The sequence below is a fragment of the Neoarius graeffei genome, chromosome 10 (assembly GCF_027579695.1).
Source record: "Neoarius graeffei isolate fNeoGra1 chromosome 10, fNeoGra1.pri, whole genome shotgun sequence".
Taxonomy (NCBI): Eukaryota; Metazoa; Chordata; class Actinopteri; order Siluriformes; family Ariidae; genus Neoarius; species Neoarius graeffei.
In genome coordinates this window covers 69,960,825-69,981,568 of record NC_083578.1, presented here as the reverse complement: position 1 = coordinate 69,981,568, position 20,744 = coordinate 69,960,825, and the positions used below count along the sequence as shown (strand labels likewise).

The following is a 20,744-nucleotide window of genomic DNA, read 5'->3' as shown; positions in this document are numbered from 1 at the left end:
TCTGTAATTTTGAAAATTGGGAAAAAGTTACAATTAGGACATAAAATTACAAGCACTTTGCAACACAGCTATTGTTTTGTTAAACTCTATTACAGCTACTAATTACTGTGAACCAAAAAGTTCCACAAATAACATGTAATTATGGGATGTTTTCCAGTCGTAAACCCTACTCGTAAAGCAAGCAATCGCTGAATATTGTCTATTTGTGTTTTCTTCATAATTACAGTTTAAGTAAAATGGTGTATGCCATAGTTCTCTCCCTAAATATCTACATGGTGTTATACAAAAGAAAAACATCCCCCTTTTTAGAGAATCGTGACTCAGTGGTGAGAATTATGAAACAGCTGAGAAATCAGACATACCAGGGTCCAAAATTGAGGAAGCTGCAGTTACCCATGGGTAGAAAAAGGTCCTCAACAGGAGATCTCGAACCATTTCTCAGACACAAAGGCCACAGGGATTAGCTGCCTTTCACTTGGCGATGGTCTGGAACAAAGACAGTTATTTCTCAGAAAACTTTTATCTCTAAATATTTCAAAAAAATATGGTCCGTGATAGTTCAATAACTACCCGTGTTGCACTAACTGACACCTTAATACACTTTTTTATCAGCTGAAGCACTTGTAAGTGCTTATCACATATACTCCCAGCATCGTTTATTCAGCACCTGGACACTTCACAAGTTGAAAGCAACCATAAACATATCATTTTAAACCACTAAAGTAATATATGTACAATAAATATGTGTAGCAGCATGGCACAACCCTTTACCTGGTGACATTTTTATATTTTCTATTATATGTAGTTAGAAAACTATAGATTTGTTGAACTGACAGATAAAAAAAGAGAAAATTGCATTTAAAGATTCCTTGCTGACTCCAATGAGATACATTTCATTTAATACGCAGTAAGTAAGATATATAAATTATACCTCACCATGTAAACTCTGTGTATCCTTATTGCAGCCTTTATTCATACAGGTACTTGTAGATATTAGTGGAATTTCAATATGTGCGACTTGATTTGAGTGCAGCAGAAACCTTTTTTTTAATCACTAATATTATCTAATGTACAGAGTTTGCAGAGAAACTACAGTATCTAACTCTTAGTAAACTAGCTTACATTACTGTAAGCTTACTAGCTTGCATGTTTTCCCCATGTCTGCGTGGGTTTCCTCCGGGTGCTCCGGTTTCCCCCACAATCCAAAAGACATGCAGGTTAGGTTAATATGGGACGGCCTTGGGCTGAGGTGCCCTTGAGTGAGGCACCTAACTCCCAACTGCTCCCTGGGCGCTGTTAGCATGGCTGCCCACTGCTTTGGGTATGTGCGTGTGCTCATTGATCACGTGTGTGTGCATGTGTGTGTTCACTGCTTCAGATGGGTTAAATGCAGAGAGGAAATTTCACAAGTGTGTGATGAATAAAGTTGTGCTTTCTTTCTTTCTTTCTTTCTTTCTTTCTTTCTTTCTTTCTTTCTTTCTTTCTTTCTTTCTTTCTTTCTTTCTTTCTTTTTCATTAGTCACAGGTCAGTGACATTAATGTGTTGTGCTCATAATATACATCCACATATTCTTTATCATTTATTTAACACTATCAAAACCTGTCAAAATATTATACACCAGTGTTTCTCAGCCACTGGGCTGTGGCCCAATGGAAATTTAGGAAAGGCAGTGAGGTGAGGAAAGGACTCTCCAAACATTTTACCGAACTGGATGGCTTTACTGGTGAATTATGCCAACAAAAAAGAACTTTACAGCCGAGGAAGGCGAGGACATTAAAAAGTCACTCGACTTTCTGGAAGAAGAAGTTTCTGTTATAAAAAACAACAGAAAACCATCATGGACCTGGTGACGGAAGTGAAGTCGCTCAGGCTGCAGAACGCCGAGAAGGACCGGCGTCTCACCCACCTGGAAAGCAGAGTTCTGAATTAGAACAGTACACCAGGATGAACGACGTCATCGTCACTGGGATTCAGATTAAACCCCAGTCATATGCAAAAGCAGTGACAAGGGAGGGAGAATCTGATGAACTGGGCAGCAACTCCGTGGAGCAACAAGTGTCAGCATTCCTACACTCGAAGGGAATCGATATTGATTGCAACAACGTCGAGGCCTGCCACATTCTACCCAGGAGAGACAAGGAGAACACCGCCATCATCATGAGATTCATCAGCCGGAAACATAAAGCTACATTGCTGAAACAAGGAAGGAAACTGAAAGGTACAAACGTCTACATCAACAAGCACCTGACAAAACGCAATGCTGACATCGCCAGAAAAGCACGACATCTGAAGAAGGAAAATAAAATTCAATCTACATGGATCACCAACTGCAAAGTATTCATCAAGCTGAACGGTACACCGGAGGAGGCGAGAGTTCTGGTCATACGGAACATCGAGGACTTGGACAAATATCAGTGATGGCTATCGGGACTATATGGTAATCAATACCGACGTGACGCTACACCAAACTCAACCACGGCACACACCGAAATAACTCTTTCATCCATTACCCGGAACACTACTCGGCTCACGCAAATGCTTGTTGATTATGAAAACCTGGAACTGAAACCACATGAATTCACTGACCATAAACTATTGGATACAGAAAATGACATAGACCCGGACAATAACTTTTTCTCAACCATTAATGACAATTGCCACTATTACACAGAGGAACAGTACAATCAGTCCACTAAGGCTGTGGGAAAATTATCAATAATACACTTCAACAGCAGAAGCATGCACGCTAACTTCAAACACATCAAGAAATACTTAAGTCAGTTTACTCATCCATTCAACATAATTGCCATATCGAAGACCTGGCTTGACCTGGAGAAAGGAGTGGATTTCGAACTGGCTGGATATTAATTTAATTATATAAATAGGAAAAATAAAGGTGGAGGAGGAGTGGCGGTGTATATGGACTGTAATTTGAATTATAAGTTAATAGATGGCATGACAACTGTGATTGATAACTTATTAGAATGTTTAACAATCGAAATTAATATTGAAAAAAGTAGAAATGTATTAATTAGCTGTATATATAGCGCACCAGAAACTAGTATAGAGGCGTTTAAGGACTGGGTAGAAAAGACATTTACAGTAGATAATAAAAAAGTTATCTTCATTTGTGGGGATACTAATATTGATCTGTTGAACCCTAATAAGCACAGTATGACTGAGGAATTTATTAATACCATGTACAGTATGAGTCTCCACCCAAAAATTACCAGACCCACCAGAATTACTGACCATAGTGCTACCTTAATAGATAATATATTTACCAATGATATAGATAATAGCATTATAAGTGGAATATTAATCAATGATATTAGTGATCATCTACCAGTTTTTACAATTTATGACTGTAATCATAAGAGAAATGTGACAGACCATAAACTTAAGTATAGAAGAGTTAGGACTGAGGAAGCCATGTTTGCATTAAATAATGATTTATTAATACAAGACTGGGAATCAGTTTATACAGAGAATAGCATTGATAGAGCATATGATAACTTTTTAAGTATATTTAAATTATTATATGATAAAAATTGCCCACTGAAGCAATATAGTACAAAACAAAACTATAATGACCAACCTTGGATTACTAAGGGATTACAAAATGCCTGTAATAAGAAAAACACTCTATATAGATAATTTATTAAATTAAGAACCAAAGAGGCAGAAAATAAATATAAAAAATATAAAAACAAGTTAACGAGTATCATAAGGAGATGTAGGAAGGATTATTATGGTAAAGTAATATATAATAGCAACAATAATATTAAAGGAATATGGAATATTAAATAGTATTATTAAAGATGGCTCTGGACAAATACATTACCCTAAATACTTTAATGACAAAGGTATCGAAAATTATAACATGGATGTAGTTGCTAATAGTTTTAATTATTTTTTTTTGTTAATGTTGGACCAAGATTAGCTCAAAATATCTCTGATCCGGTAGCAAATGATGATTGTATAGATAATATTATAAAGAGGAATTCTTGTTCTATGTTTCTTACACCAGTAGATGAGAAGGAAATTATTGATATAGTTAATAAATGTAGTAATAAAATATCCACAGATTGTAATGATATTGATATGAAACTAGTGAAAACTATTATTGGGGGGGATTTCTAAACCATTAATATACATCTGTAACTTGTCATTTCAAACCGGTACATTTCCAAGCAATATGAAAATACCAAAAGTAATTCCATTGTATAAATCTGGGGACAAACACAACTTCACAAATTACAGACCTGTTTCTTTACTTCCTCAATTCTCCAAAATTCTTGAAAAACTATTCAATAACAGATTAGATAAATTCATTGAAAAATACAAACTACTCAGTGATAGTCAATATAGATTTAGAGCAAATAGATCAACAGAGATGGAACTAATGGAATCAATTGAAGAAATCAGTAACTCTATAGATGATAAGAAATATGTCGCTGGGATATTTATTGATCTTCAAAAAGCTTTTGATACTATTAATCATGATATATTAATTAATAAGATGGAACAATATGGGATAAGGGGAGTTGTATTAAATTGGATAAGAAGTTATTTGAGCAACAGGACACAATTTGTGAAGTTGGGTGACTCTGTCTCAACTCGTTTGAATATTGATTGTGGTGTCCCTCAGGGGTCAGTATTGGGTCCTAAACTGTTTATTCTTTATATAAATGATATGTGCAATGTATCAAAGATATTTAAGATGGTATTATTTGCAGATGACACAAATATGTTTTGTTCTGGAACAAATTTACATGAGTTGGAAAACATAATCTCTTCAGAATTGTGCAGGTTAAAAAGTTGGTTTGATCAAAATAAATGATCATTAAATCTGTCTAAAACAAAAATCATGTTATTTAATAATTATAAAATAAATAGGGCAATAAATGTACAGGTAGATAGTGTTGACATTGAAAGAGTTTCTAATAAATTTCTTGGGGTAATAATAGATGATAGAATTAATTGGAAATCACATATAAAATACATACTAATTAAACTATCAAGAAGCATATCTGTGTTGAGTATAGCTAAGCACGTCCTGGACTATAATTCACTCCGCATTCTTTATTGTTCCCTGGTTTTACCGTACTTAAATTACTGCTCAGTGGTGTGGGGAAATACGTATAAATGTTCACTTCATGCAATAACTATACTTCAAAAAAAAGTTATAAGAATAATTCATAGTGCTGGTTACCGAGATCATACTAATTCACTATTCTTAAATTCAAAATGTTTAAAATTCAGGGTTATTATAGAATATAAAACTGCCTTAATAATGTACAAAGTAAGGAATTATAAAGTACCAAGGAATATCCAAACAATGTTCTCAGATAGAGAGGGAGGCTATAATTTTAGGGGGAAATTTAAAATTCGCAGTGCTAGGACAACGTTAAAAATGTTCAGTATTTCTATTTGTGGAGTAAAGCTATGGAACAGTTTGAATGTGGAGCTCATGAAATGTACAACTATAAACCAGTTCAAAAACAGGTATAAGGAACAGATCTTTATGAGGTATAGGGAGGAGGAATTACAATAACATTCTATTGATAATATAAGTGTATGTATGTGGGTATGGGTGCATACGGATATATATATTATATAAAATGTGAGTATGTGTGTATATATACAGTATATACATAATTGTATATAATATATAAGCATAATATGCATAATTATGATATGGGTGTCTGTGTACGTATGGATGTGTATAGTTATAGGTATGTGTATATGTATGTACTGTATATATGCATAACATAAGTATCTGCATATATGATTTGATTTGGTCGATATTATACCATGTTGGTATGTCTTGGTATGTTTTCTTTTTTTGTTGATTTTGTTTTCTTTTGTATATATAGTTTATTATGGTGGAAAGTGACGTTTGATTAGCGGTGGTATAGAGGGTTAGGATTTGATAAGTTATTTACTTCTTCATAATCCTTTCCGAACATTTATGTTACTGCCTTGTGGCTACACTATTCTGTTTGACGATGTTTTGATGATTGCATTTTTTTTTGTTTGTTTTTATATCTTCTTTACTGTTCGGAATCAATCAATCAATCAATCAATCAATCAATCAATCAATCAATCAATCAATCAGTGTTGTACAGTAACGAAGTAAAAATACTTCACTACTGTACTTAAGTACATTTTGGGAGATTTTGTACTTTACTTGAGTTTTCAAATTTTTGAGAACTTTCACTTTTACTTCACTATATTTTTTAACTTAATTGCATACTTTTACTCCGATACATTTTCAAAGAGCCATTTAGTTACTCGTTACAAAAAAAGAAAGGAAAAAAAACTTGTTTTAACCCCACTGACTGCAACAAAGTGAGGACGTGCCTGGGCTTGTTCACCACTTGCGCATGACAACCAATAGGCTACACCTGTTGGCTTCACGCAGTAAGCAGAAAGCTAGCTTCGCAATCAACAGCCCTGATGGAAGAGGAGACGGAGACAGCAGCTACTTCGGCTACAAATAAAAAGGAACCTGATGATGAGCACCCCTGGCCGTACTATTTTCTCATCTCATCTCATTATCTCTAGCCGCTTTATCCTGTTCTACAGGGTCGCAGGCAAGCTGGAGCCTATCCCAGCTGACTACGGGCGAAAGGCAGGGTACACCCTGGACAAGTCGCCAGGTCATCACAGGGCTGACACATAGACACAGACAACCATTCACGCTCACATTCACACCTACGGTCAATTTAGAGTCACCAGTTAACCTAACCTGCATGTCTTTGGACTGTGGGGGAAACCGGAGCGCCCGGAGGAAACCCACGCGGACACGGGGAGAACATGCAAACTCCGCACAGAAAGGCCCTCGCCGGCCACGGGGCTCAAACCCGGACATTCTTGCTGTGAGGCGACAGTGCTAACCAATACACCACCGTGCCGCCCGCCGTACTATTTTATTTTTCAAAAAAAGGTTTCAAACTGGGGCGGCACGGTGGTGTAGTGGTTAGCGCTGTCGCCTCACAGCAAGAAGGTCCTGGGTTCGAGCCCCGGGTCCGGCGAGGGCCTTTCTGTGTGGAGTTTGCATGTTCTCCCTGTGTCCGCGTGGGTTTCCTCCGGGTGCTCCGGTTTCCCCCACAGTCCAAAGACATGCAGGTTAGGTTAACTGGTGACTCTAAATTGACCGTAGGTGTGAATGTGAGTGTGAATGGTTGTCTGTGTCTATGTGTCAGCCCTGTGATGACCTGGCGACTTGTCCAGGGTGTACCCTGCCTTTCGCCCGTAGTCAGCTGGATAGGCTCCAGCTTGCCTGTGACCCTGTAGAAGGATAAAGCGGCTAGAGATAATGAGATGAGATGAGGTTTCAAACTGTGGTCACCCTCTTCAGATGCCAGATAAGCTTCAGTTTTCTCCAAATTACTTTTTTCTTTTGATTATTATGACAGCAATTGGTCGTGTATGCACCTCCATAGTTTATGAAGTGCAATAACAGTAGCAGCTTTTTTTATGTTTTTTTTTCTTAATGGTGTGATGTATGCCTCATTTTCAGTACTTTCTCTTAGTTTAAAAAACAAAGGAAAAAAATGAGAAAAAAAGTGTCAAAACTGTGGTCTCCATCTTCAGATGCCAGATAGGCAGCTTCATTTTTCTCTCAATTTATTTTTTTCTTGTTTATAATGGTTGTGTGTGCACCTCTATTTTCAGCAGTGTAGTTGCTTGTCATGAACCATTGGTGACAAATTACCTTCAGTTTACCAAAATATTAAAAATATTACAAATTCAGACTGCCTTTGCTTGTTTACTTTTACGTGTACTTTTAATTACATTACTTGAGTACATTTATTTTTCATTACTTGTCATACTTAAGTGAAAGAAATGTCAGATACTTTAAGACTTTAACTCAAGTAACATTTCAGTCAGTGACTTTGACTTTTACCAAAGTCATTTTTTGGAAGGGTACCAATACTTTTACTTGAGTGTGATTTCCCAGTACTTTATACAACACTGATCAATCAATCAATCAATCAATCAATCAATAGTGGGCCACAAAGCGCCATCTAGTGTGCCGCAATTTTTTTTCAAGTTGAAGCTAATTTTTAGTCGGTTCCAATTGCTGGGTTGCATCCAACATCACACTGGCCTCATTAGATATGCAAGGCATGAAGTGGTGGTCAGCTAAGGTCAACAAAGCATTACTATCTCTGGGGCACTTTGTGAGTTGTTAAAATGCCCTACACTTGCGTTGTTTTGGGCTGCTCAAATCAAACAAACCATGAAACTGATAAAAGTTCCTTCCGGGTTCCCCATGAAGTGATAAAAAAGGGGTGAACGAGCAAAGGATTTTACCAAAAGACTACGAGAAAGATGGCTCTTGAACCTTTCACTGTGATGGAAAGGAGCCGAGTCAAAGAATGCTTGAATTTACAATGACCACTTCGTGAAAGATTTGTAAATTCCTCTGATTTATTTAGTTTGGATTCGCAAATGACTTTTCTCACCATTTTCTGTTATTTTGTGATGTTTTGAAGTTCAGGAGACGCTTCAGTCCTCAGATGTGTTTTTATTTACTGTTTGTTCATGGTCGCCATATTGTAAACTAACACGTATATAATACATGTAATACCCAGGTGTTTAAAGGTGTTTCTGTGGATCTTTGTGAATGATTTACCTGGAAGAGAAGAGCAGGGAAGATTGAGAATCAAGCGGCTGTGGTTTGTTTACACCCAGTACTAAAATATAGTGTCCTAGCAACCATCTCAAAGATGCGTACAAAGCCCAAAAATGCCTACTTACCCGGGCATAAATGATACAGGATTTATCTTGTAGTGTTTTGATCCCCAGATCTTTAACCCAGACACATATAAAAAGTACTCCTCCATGCTCTTCCAGGTTTTCATCTGTTTGTCTGTGTAGAACGATGTCTGCAGCACCAGGTAGTTTGAGATGTCGGGGAAATCAACAGATGGATAATTTTCCAACTTGTAGGAAAAATCCTTCTTGGATAATGTGTCTATCTATCTCATTGAGATAGATAAATCTATCCCATTGAGTGGTTTCTATATCCACTTCTTTTGAATGTAGTTCTTGGTTTTAATAACTTGCTTGTTTGCTGAACACAAACATGGCAATAAGTTCTTGTGTTAATCGACCAGACTCCACATTTGGATCATTAATCGCTTTTGACTGAGAATGCCCTGCATGCATAGTTTTATGTTGACTTCTGGCATATCCATACAGTTTTAAATACAATACCTACAATTAAAAACAGTTTGTTTTTATTGCATTTATTTAATTCCTGGGCTTCCATCTGTAACAGGGAGTGATGTTGCATTCTGTTAATACACTTTACAATAGATTATTAGATTAGAATATAATCGATGAGCCAAAATAATTGGGGATATTTTTTAATGGACCCTGACTCGTTACAAGTATGAATAGGTGGGCTTTAAAGTAGAAAAGGTTGAGAACCCCTGCTGTACACCATAACAACCACCATTTTGGTCATTTCCATTAGTTAAATGTGCAATGCTTGATTTTTTAAAATTATTTTTATTCTTTTTTTGTTTGTTTGTTTGTTTGTTTGTTTGTTTGTACAAATAACCTAGAAAATATGTAGAACTTGATAAATAAATAAATAAATAAATAAATAATAATAATTGTTTAAGTCATGGCCTCAACACTAGTGTATTTTATGGCTGAGAAAACTCTGATACTCTGAAAAAAACTGATACTCCATTCGCACTCACACTGAAAACTGTATATTTCCGCTATAATGCTGTAATCTGGTCCTATGGGATTAGGAGCAAAACAGTAAAGCTGAAATGGTCGTGACGTAACTGATGATGTAGTGATACTGTGACAGCACTACTCATACTGCCTCAATGTAAAGCAACTGGCAACAAACTCGAAACAACAAGCAAAGGAAACATCAGCAGATAAGAAAAATGTTATAAATAGCCTTTGCTTGGAAAACAAATGTTCAGAAACAGGAAGAGAACTCTCAACAGAGACGTGACACAGTTCGACTGGTGCCATGTTGCTAATGAGGTACAGTAATGTCTCAGCTTGGGATTTTCAGAACAACTGACTTGCTGCCTCTTAGATTATATGTCATACTCAGACTTGCATGTTTTACACATCTCATAGAGGTTCTTGCTGTGTTGAATTCCATTAATTACAGTCAGATGGTCAAGTCAAAGTCAAAGTTCCTCTCATGCCAGAATCTGGTCTTCCCAGGCAGTCTCCTGTCCCAGTACTAACCAACTCTTTAAGGTGTATGGGTGTGGCACCAATCTCCATTTTGATAGCCCTTGGCCTCTCACCTATAGATAGTTTTCACATGACGTCACAGAGTCGGGGATTCCCTAGTGGCGGCCATCTTGGGGGTCCAGCTTACCGTACGGGTGACTGAGCACACATTGTAACGCGCGAGTACAAAGTCTTCAAAAGAACCCAAGCAGGCTATTTAAAGCTAGCAATGGTGCACACCTGTTGTATTCACAGCTGTCGTAATAGGTCAGATGATGAAGTCAAGCGGAGCTTTTATGGAATTCCCACTGTACGGGAGCACGAAGGCGAGCAAAAAACTCAGCATACAAAGGAGAAATCTATGGCTTGCGAGAATCAACCGCAAGGATTATCAGCCTTCCAAACACAGAAAAGTCTGCTCCGATCATTTTATAAGTGGTAAGTTGTTTAAATAAACAATCAATTGTGTTTAAGTTTGTTTTTGGAAACCAAAACATCATGTGAACAATCTCTGGAGAATGCCTAACTGGAACCGCTGAGTGTACGTTTACATTGTAATGTACACTTAATATCGCTCGTTTGTCACGTTTCTATTTGACACTTGTCACTTCACTCACGCAAGGGTCATTTTTGAAAAACATTTTAGGTCTTTTCTGTATGATTTGATTTGTGTTTGGGATGCAAACAGCGCGCCTTTTGGCGGATGCCGCCTGAATCGCGCAGATCCAATTTTTTTATTTTGGGGGGGCGTTGGAGTGTCTGATTATAATTTCAAAGTAAATTCTGTATTAAAATTACTAAATAAGCAAATCCATTACAGTCCATGAAACAGGAAGTATAAGGATGAGAAAAAAACAGTTTAAATCGGAAAGCTGCGCACATATGCGCAGTCCTGCACACCGCTCGGTCTGCGCAAATGTGCGCAGCTTTCCGATTTAAACTGTTTTTTTCTCATCCTTATACTTCCTGTTTCATGGACTGTAACAGATTTGCTTATTTAGTAATTTTAATACAGAATTTACTTTGAAATTATAATCAGACACTCCAACGCCCCCCTTAAAATAAAAAAATCGGATCTGCGTGATTCAGGCGGCATCCGCCAAAAGGTGCGCTGTGAATATATAAAGTTGTATATATCAGACAGCCTTTAAAGTTTGATGAAGTCAGTTTCAGGCTTTGGAGCAGGCTTTGGCAGTTTCAGGCTTTGGCAGCCCTGCATAGTCACTTGAAAATGCATCTTTGTCCACTTCGTAGGGGTCAATTCCCCCAATCAAGGCCAGTTTGGCTGCATACCGTTGTCGTGAGATGTCGTCTAATGTATCTATATACTTCTGTTTGCTTGATTTTGCCGACATTGATCTTTATTTTAGAAAACTGACTATATAACTTCATAAATTAGTCCGAGATAACGTAGCCGGTACTGGCGATGGTCCATTTTGTTTGCCCCCCAAGATGGCGGCTGGGGGGCGTTCCCCGGAATGCCGTGACGTCAGTGAAAACTATCTATACAGCTAGGGATACAGTGTGTGTGTGTGTGTGTGTGGGGGGGGGGGGGGGGGGGGGGGTGTCTAGTCTTCTGTTAACTGCAAGAGTTTGACTTCCCCACTCACATCTGTATTGCAGTGTGCCTTGCCAAATGGTAGTAGATACCATTTTTATGATGGTCTTTGGTATGATCCAACTGCGAGTAGAACTCACGATCTCCTGGTCAAGAGGCGGAAACGCTAACCACTAGGCCAACTCGCGGTCACAGGCAGATGGGAACACACAATATTTGTTACTTTTCTGTGATGGAAGACTGAGTGAGAATGCAAATTTGTCATCTATCCCATGTTGTTTTTAGCTTATCCATCCATAAGCCAGGCCAGGTGAGCTTATGCGATCACGCGTCGTCTGTCCATCGTCCATCATCATCTGTCTATCACCTGTCGTTGTCCATCATCAATTTACAAAAATCACTGCTCCTCCTACAGGATTGATTGGATTTTGATCAAACTCACATACAGTGTTCCCCAGGTGGGTGTGCATAAGAGTTGTCAACATGGTGGCGCCACCTGTCATATTTACAATTTTATGGGCATCTGAAATTTTTGGGTAACCCGTCACATTAAAAGCTACTCTTCATAAACTGCTAGGATGTTTTCACTGAAACTCACCCAGAAAACTCTAAAGACATATACCAACAAGAATTGTTCATCAGGTGGCACCACTTGTCATGGATGAGGCTACAGATGCGTCATGTACAATTTCAGGAAAATCGCTACTCTTCCTATAGGAGTGATCAGATTTTGATCAAACTCCTATGGAATGTTCCCCAGGTTGGTATGTATAAAAGTTGTCAAGACGGTGGCACTACCTACCATATTTAACATTTTATGGGCAGTTGAAAATTTTGGGTGACTTGTCACACCAAACACTACTGTTTGTAAACTGCTCGGATGTTTTCATTGAAACTCACCCAGAAGACTCTAAAGACATATTCCAACAAGAATTGTTCACCAGTTGGTGCCACCTGCCATGGATGTGGCTACACAGGGGTCGTATGAAATTTCACAAAAATCATTACTACTCCCACAGGATTGATCGGATTTCAAACGCAAACACAACAACAACAGTGGCCGGTATGAGCTACAGCCTCATTGAGGCTATTTTGTTTATTATCTCATACAATAATGGGCTTCGTAGGTGAAAGTGTTTGGATGGGCAAATTTTGACAAATCTTGCTTAAATCACCTTTAACGTAGTATGGAAGTTTGACTAAAATCTGGTATACTAAGAAAGTTTCTGTTTTAAAAGGGGAAAATGGCACAAGAACCAATCTATATACCCAGTCCTTCAAAAAAATAAGGAGTCAAAAAATGTGTCTGTGTTCTTTAGCACCTATGGAGTCAAAAAATGTGTTTTTTAGGATCGGAAATATCGTTTAATGGATCGGTAAATATGATAACATAGTTAAATCATATCTACTGATGCTTGCTATAATTGCTTTATAGTTGTTGTAGTATGAGATTAGTTTTCTCACCTTACAGCCAGCTGTACATAAAACATAATGTGAGGCAGAGAAGGACACTCATTTTGAAAGGACAGTTTGGCAGCGTGAGAAATTGACAATCTTACATTTTTTTTTAAATATTTGCACAGATTTATGGCCTGGGGTAGTAAATATGCATCTGAGATGTACACTGCATTGGCGACCATGAAACCAATACTGTATTCCACAGTGTCTGCTCAATTCACTCCAAAATTAAATGAAACTGCCCTCCAAACATGCCATTAATGCCAGACAAGGACTGAACGCTGAGAGTGGAGGAGTAAGTAAAGGAAAGATAGCTCTGAAATGAGTTTTGTTTCATTATGTGTAGCGAGTTTTCTTCATACTATTTTTTGTGCATCCAAGGAAATGACACTTTTACACACCCTGCTTTGAGTGGATTTGACATGTCCAAAGTCCTTGATATAATATAGGATTGTCAAACCCAATGAAACGCTTGCTTATTGTTTGAAATGTCACACCTTTATATGTCTTTAGACTAATTGCTAGGTCTGGATAATATTCTTTCATGCATGTTTGTGTCTCAGGCTATTCAACTAATTGAAGTGTAAAAGGAAGCTAAGCTTTACAAAATCAGCATGGATAATAAAAACACAAATATACCCTGGAGAAAAAAAGTGCAAAGAAAAATCACTTAGTCTCCACTAAGCACATTTTTAAGCAGGGGTTTTAAAAAGTAAGGGAAAGAACCAAAAAAGTAACCTATCATTACAGTGCTCGTTACAATGAGGCAAGATTCTACAAACTGTTTTGCTAAAATAGATAGGAAATAAAACCAGTCATCGACTACTCCTAGCATAACAGCCTATCATCTTTATTCTTCTACATGATTTAGAAGTCCACTTTTTATTGGCAAAATTGAATAATAATAAAATGAAAGTGAATAAATCCTGTACATGCAATGCTAACATGTAACCATGTCATACACTTGTCATGACTGACATCATATGCTGTTATAACAGTTTTCAGTGTTCCTGGGATACACTCTGGATCCACAGCAACCCTGACCAGGATAAAGCAATTACTGATGAAGAATGAATGAACGAGACTGTTAGTGACAGCGTAGCTCACTCAGGCCCTATCTAATCCAGAAGGAACGATCTAAAGTGGGCCACCTTGCACAATAAATGTTGCAAGCTAAACACACGATATACAAGCTATATATAGAAGCTATATACACCCTAGGAATACCTACCTATTTGCCAGAAAGAATCCAAAACGGCAAGGAACTGACCGAGAAGAAGTGATTTTTGTTGAAGGCTTAATTAGTCCATAACTTCATGAATAATTGTAATGAAGCAAATTTGGGTAGAAGTTATATGCAACCTAGGTACCCCTACCTTCATGCCAGAAAGAATCAAAATTGGTGAAGAATTGAGAGAGAAGAAGCAATGCTTGTTAGGGCATAATTACTCTATCTCCTCATTATTAACTGCAATTATGTAAATTTGGGGAGAAGCTATATGCACCCCAGGAAGACCTACCTTCCTGCCAAAAAGAATAAAAATCGGTGAAGAATTGCAAGAGAAGAAGCGATTTTCGTGAAATGTGGATGCCGCCGGACAGACAACGCACAACACATGATGGCATAAGCTCATCACCTGTTGGCTGGATGAGCTAATAAGCCTTTACAAATCTTTTTCAAAGTTATTGTTAAAGTGCATATCATGGGTAAATTCAGGTGCAAGATCAATGTAATTCTCCTATTTTATATTAAACTTTGGTCAAGTATCTGTAACATTCTGCATTCTCTGCAATTTTTTTTACCTTGAGCAATACCAGAAAAATTCAGTTGAAATCAAGCCATTTGAGGTGAATTGGTCCGCCTCTGAAAAAACTTTGCATTTGAATTTCCCGGGAAACATTGATTTTCGTGACGTCACGTGTGGGGCGCCTCCCGCTGAATCCCATGTCAGCGTTGGTTTGTTTATGAGAAAACGACCTGGTGGTTTTCTGCAAATTTCTTCAACGTTATCACATAATTATTAAACTGGTTAACAATTTTGTGTAGGAGGGTGTAGCAACACCAATCTTGATGGGATTAGTACTCATCATTTTCCAAAAGACCGGACAATGAGAGAGAAATGGGAGCGCTTGGTCTACACAGGCTGTGCACTGAAAGCGTGCAAGCTCGCGCAGCCTGCTGGCGCTTCCGCAGGTAACGTCATGAATCTGGCTCCAGACTCCCTTGGGATTTTTCCAGACGCATTTTGTTATTTTATTTTTTTCTGCTGTAGACAGATGGCCTTGTGCAAAATTACCCTTCTGGATGAGTGTGTAAAGGGACATACTTTCATATAAAAAAACAAAAACAAAATTGGTCCAGAATATGCTCTTTAAGCAATAATCAAGCCTTAATGCCACAACTGGCTTAAATAAGAGAAAATAATTGATGATGAAGTGTGATTGTAGTTAGGTTAAATGCAAAATTTCTATCATATCATTACTGTTATGACCATGACCATGTAGCATGTGTAATGATCTGACATGCAATAACTAGAGTGCACTTAGCAAAAATTAACATCTGACATACGCAGTCATTAGAATAACAACTATACAGTGTTGCTTTGTCTCGAGATAAGGTACTGGACAAGGTTCTCCAGCTCACATCACAGATGTTGGTTGTGTAAGCTGAGGCAGCAGGTTTGATCTACTCACCATCAGTGTGTAAAGCCTGGCTGATTTGAGCCTATGTTTCCAACAATCAATCACTAATCACTATTGTTTCCAATAACCAAGCATTGATCACCATTGTTTGTCCCACCCACTTCATTTCTACATTTCCCTTGTTGGAGATATTTACAAGTAACAAACATGAGTTATTCCATTCATAACTGCTTCCTTTGTCTGTACAGTGGTGCTTGAAAGTTTGTGAACCCTTTAGAATTCTCTATATTTCTGCATAAATATGACCTAAAACATCATCAGATTTTCACACAAGTCCTAAAAGTAGATAGAGAGAACCCAGTTACACAAATGAGACAAAAATATTATACTTTGTCATTTATTTATTGAAGAAAATTATCCAATATTACATGTCTGTGAGTGGCAAAAGTATGTGAACCTCTAGGATTAGCAGTTAATTTGAAGGTGAAATTAGAGTCAGGTGTTTTCAATCAATGGGATGACAATCAGGTGTGAGTGGGCACCCTGTTTTATTTAAAGAACAGGGATCTATCAAAGTCTGATCTTCACAACACATGTTTGTGTTAGTGTATCATGGCATGAACAAAAGAGATTTCTGAGGACCTCAGAAAAAGCGTTGTTGATGCTCATCAGGCTGGAAAAGGTTACAAAACCATCTTTAAAGAGTTTGGACTCCACCAATACACAGTTAGATAGACTGTGTACAAACAGAGGAAATTCAAGACCATTGTTACCCTCCCCGGGAGTGGTCGACCAACAAAGATCACTCCAAGAGTAAGGCATGTAATAGTCGGCAAGGTCACAAAGGATCACAGGGTAACTTCTAAGCAACTGAAGGCCTCTCTCACATTGGCTAATGTTCATGTTCATGAGTCCACCATCAGGAGAACACTGAACAACAATAGTGTGCATGGCAGGGTTGCAAGGAGAAAGCCACTGCTCTCCAAAAAGAACATTGCTGCTTGTCTGCAGTTTGCTAAAGATCATGTGGACAAGCCAGAAGGCTATTGGAAAAATGTTTTGTGGACGGATGAGACCAAAATAGAAAATTTTGGTTTAAATGAGAAGCTTTATGTTTGGAAAAAGGAAAACACTGCATTTCAGCATAAGAGCCTTATCCCATCTGTGAAACATGGTGGTGGTAGTATCATGGTTTGGGCCTGTTTTGCTGCATCTGGGCCAGGAAGGCTTGCCATTATTGATGGAACAATGAATTCTGAATTATACCAGTGAATTCTAAAGGAAAATGTCAGGACATCTGTCCATGAACTGAATCTCAAGAGAAGGTGGGTCATGCAGCAAGACAACAACCCTAAGCACACAAGTTGTTCTACCAAAGAATGGTTAAAGAAGAATAAAGTGAATATTTTGGAATGGCCAAGTCAAAGTCCTGACCTTAATCCAATCGAAATGTTGTGGAAGGAACTGAAGCGAGCAGTTCATGTGAGGAAACCCACCAACATCCCAGAGTTGAAGCTGTTCTGTACAGAGGAATGGGCTAAAATTCCTCCAAGCCAGTGTGTAGGACTGATCAACAGTTACCGGAAACGTTTAGTTGCAGTTATTGCTGCACAAGGGGGTCACACCAGATACTGCAAGCAAAGGTTCATATACTTTTGCCACTCACAGATATGTAATTTTGGATCATTTTCCTCAATAAATAAATGACCAAGTATAATATTTTTGTCTCATTTGTTTAACTGGGTTCTCTTTATCTACTTTTAGGACTTGTGTGAAAATGATGTGAAATGAATTGTGTGAAAATGATGATGTTTTAGGTCATGCAGAAATATAGAGAATTCTAAAGGGTTCACAAACTTTCGAGCACCACTGTCTTTCTTTTTAATTGTTCTTGTGAATTTATAGCTTGCTGTAAATACAGTGGCTATAGTTGTAAAAATCTACACACCCCTGTAAAATCGCAAGCTTTGTGTGATGTAAAACAAAATGAAAGCAAGATAAATCATGCCAGATTTTCTTCCACTTATAATGTGATATACCAATCATGAAAATTCAAGTGAAAAACAAATGGAAATATACTATGGGAAAGAAAATTCTTACAATAGCCGAGTTGCACAAGTGTTTAAACCCCATACTTTGTTGAAGCTCCTTTTGTTTATAATACAGCACTCAGTCTTTTTGGGTAAGAGTCTCCCAGCTTGGCTGATCTTGATTCTGGAATTTCATTTCACTCTTCCTTGCAAAAATGCTCCAGATCTATCAAATAGCAAGGGAATCTCCTGTACGCATCCCTTTTCCAGACATTCCACAGGTTTTCAACAGGATTTAGATCTGGGCTCTGACTGAGCTATTCCAAAATGGTGAACATCTTGTTCTGAAGCCATTCTTTTGTTGGCTTGGAATTGTGCTTTTGGTTGTTATCTGGAAGGTGGAAGATGTGTTGTTGGTTTTTCCTTCTTTATTTTAAGCTATCTAACAGAGGCCTGCTAGCTTTGTGCCAAAATAGACTGATATTTGGAGTCTATTTTCATAATTATTCTATCCACTGGATATGAGCTCTAATTGACTACTCTACTACAAGGATATCAGCTCATATACTGTGAGTCTCATCTCATCTCATTACACATATCTCTAGCGGCTTTATCCTGTCCTACAGGGTCGCAGGTAAGCTGGAGCTTATCCCAGCTGATTACGGGCGAAAGGCGGGGTACACCCTGGACAAGTTGCCAGGTCATCACAGGGCTGACACATAGACACAGACAACCATTCACATTCACACATTGGAGCATGAAGTGCTTCAAGCAGCTAGTCATGAGGCATATCAAGTCTGCCCTCCCCCCCGCCCTGGATCCTTTCCAGTTTGCATATCAGTCCAACCGTTCGACCGATGACGCCATCTCCACTGCCCTCCACTCAGCCCTCACCCACCTGGAGACAAAAGACTCGTATGTCAGAATGCTGTTCATAGACTTTAGCTCAGCATTCAACACAATCATTCCTCAGCAGCTCATTCACAAACTGGACCAGCTGGGACTCAACACCTCCCTGTGCAACTGGCTGCTGGACTTCCTGACGGGGAGACCACAGACTGTACGGGTCGGCAGCAACTCCTCCAGCACCATCACATTAAACACGGGGCCCCCCAAGGATGTGTGCTAAGCCCCCTCTTCTTCACTTTGCTGACCCACGACTGCACACCAACATCCAGCTCAAATCTCTTCATTAAGTTTGCGGATGACACGACTGTGGTGGGTCTCATCAACAATGGCGATGAGACAATCTACAGGAGTGAGGTGAGCCGCTTGGCCATGTGGTGCAAGGACAACAATCTCCGTCTGAACGTGAAGAAGACGAAGGAGATTGTTGTGGACTTCAGGAGAAAGCACACCCAGCATGCTCCACTATCTATCGACGGTGCTGCAGTGGAGAGGGTGAGCAGCACCAAGTTTCTGGGTGTGCACATCTCTGAAGACCTGTCCTGGAGCAACAACACCGCATCACTAGCCAAAAAAGCCCAACAGTGTCTGTACTTCCTCCGCAAACTGAGGAGAGCAAGAATCCCGGCCCCCATCATGCACGCATTCTACAGAGGCACCATCGAGAACATCCTGACCAGCTGCATCACCGTGTGGTACGGCGCCTGCACCGTGTCCTGCTGCAAGACTCTGCAGCGCATCGTGAGAGCAGCTGAGAGGATCATTGGTGTCTCTCTCCCTTCTCTAATGGATATCTATAACTCCCGCCTCACCCGCAAAGCCATCAGGATTGCAGGTGACCCCACCCACCTATTTCACAGCCTCTTCAGCCTGCTGCCGTCATGGAGGAGACTGCGGAGTCTCCGGGCCAAAACCAGCAGGCTCAAGAACAGTTTCTTTCACCAGGCAGTCAGGAGGCTCAACTCCCTCTCTGTTCTGCCCCTCCTCCCCCCTCTGCCCCCTGCCATAGATTCTGCTCGCACACCCCCCTTCAGCATCTGACATGTCATCCTCACAGTTTTCCCCCCCCCCCCCAACGCACACACATATACATACATCTCATCGTTCATTAACACACTGAACTCAGGGACCGCACATCTCACTTTACCTCGCTCATTTGCACTATTCCGCACTACCTCATCTTAACAGCTGCTAGTTTGTTTATACTGCTTATTTCATGTTTCATGTTTACCTGCTATACCTCAAGTGCCCTTGACTGTTTGGTTATTTGAACCAATTTATGTGTGTGTGTGTATATATATGAGTGTTTAGTCTAGTTCATAGCTAGAGTGTTTATACTGTTTATATTGTCTGTTTGAGTGTTTAGTCTGTCTTGTTCTTATCTATACTGTTTATTTATACTGTTTATATTGTTTGAGTGTTTAGTCTATGTCTAGTTCCTATCTAGCGTGTTATACTGTTTATATTGTTGTTTTTTTCAATTATTCTATTTTTATTTATTGCATTGCCAGTTTGCACCGTGGGTCAGAGAGGACTGATATTTAATCTGTGCTGTATGTCGAGCATGTATAGCATATTTGACAATAAAGTTGACTTGACACCTACAGTCAATTTAGAGTTACCAGTTAGCCTAACCTGCATATCTTTGGACTGTGAGGGAAACCGGCGCACCCGGAGGAAACCCATGCGGACACGGGGAGAACATGCAAACTCCGCATAACCCGGACCTTCTTGCTGCGAGGTGACAGCGCTAACCACTACACCACCGTGCCGCCCTACTGTAAGTAGAGAAAAACAAAATGGCGGAGCGTGTTGCTGAACCAACCGAGGACGAAATAAAAATTCTACTCGAAAATAAACCCCCCAAAAAATACAAAAAAAGCAACAAAAGTATTTAATGGTCAGAATGTATTGTTTTTAT

The 20,744-nt window shown here is 39.0% G+C and overlaps 1 protein-coding gene across 1 annotated transcript in view; it reads right to left on the bottom strand.

Moving 5' to 3' along the window:
• Positions 1–413: 413 nt before the first annotated feature.
• ajap1 (adherens junctions associated protein 1) overlaps positions 414–20,744 on the bottom strand; it is a 164,888-nt gene continuing 144,557 nt past the window's right edge. Inside the window, exon 5 of the mRNA XM_060930872.1 lies at positions 414–486. Coding sequence (XP_060786855.1) covers positions 414–486 — 73 coding nt within the window. The remainder of the gene's footprint in view (positions 487–20,744) is intronic.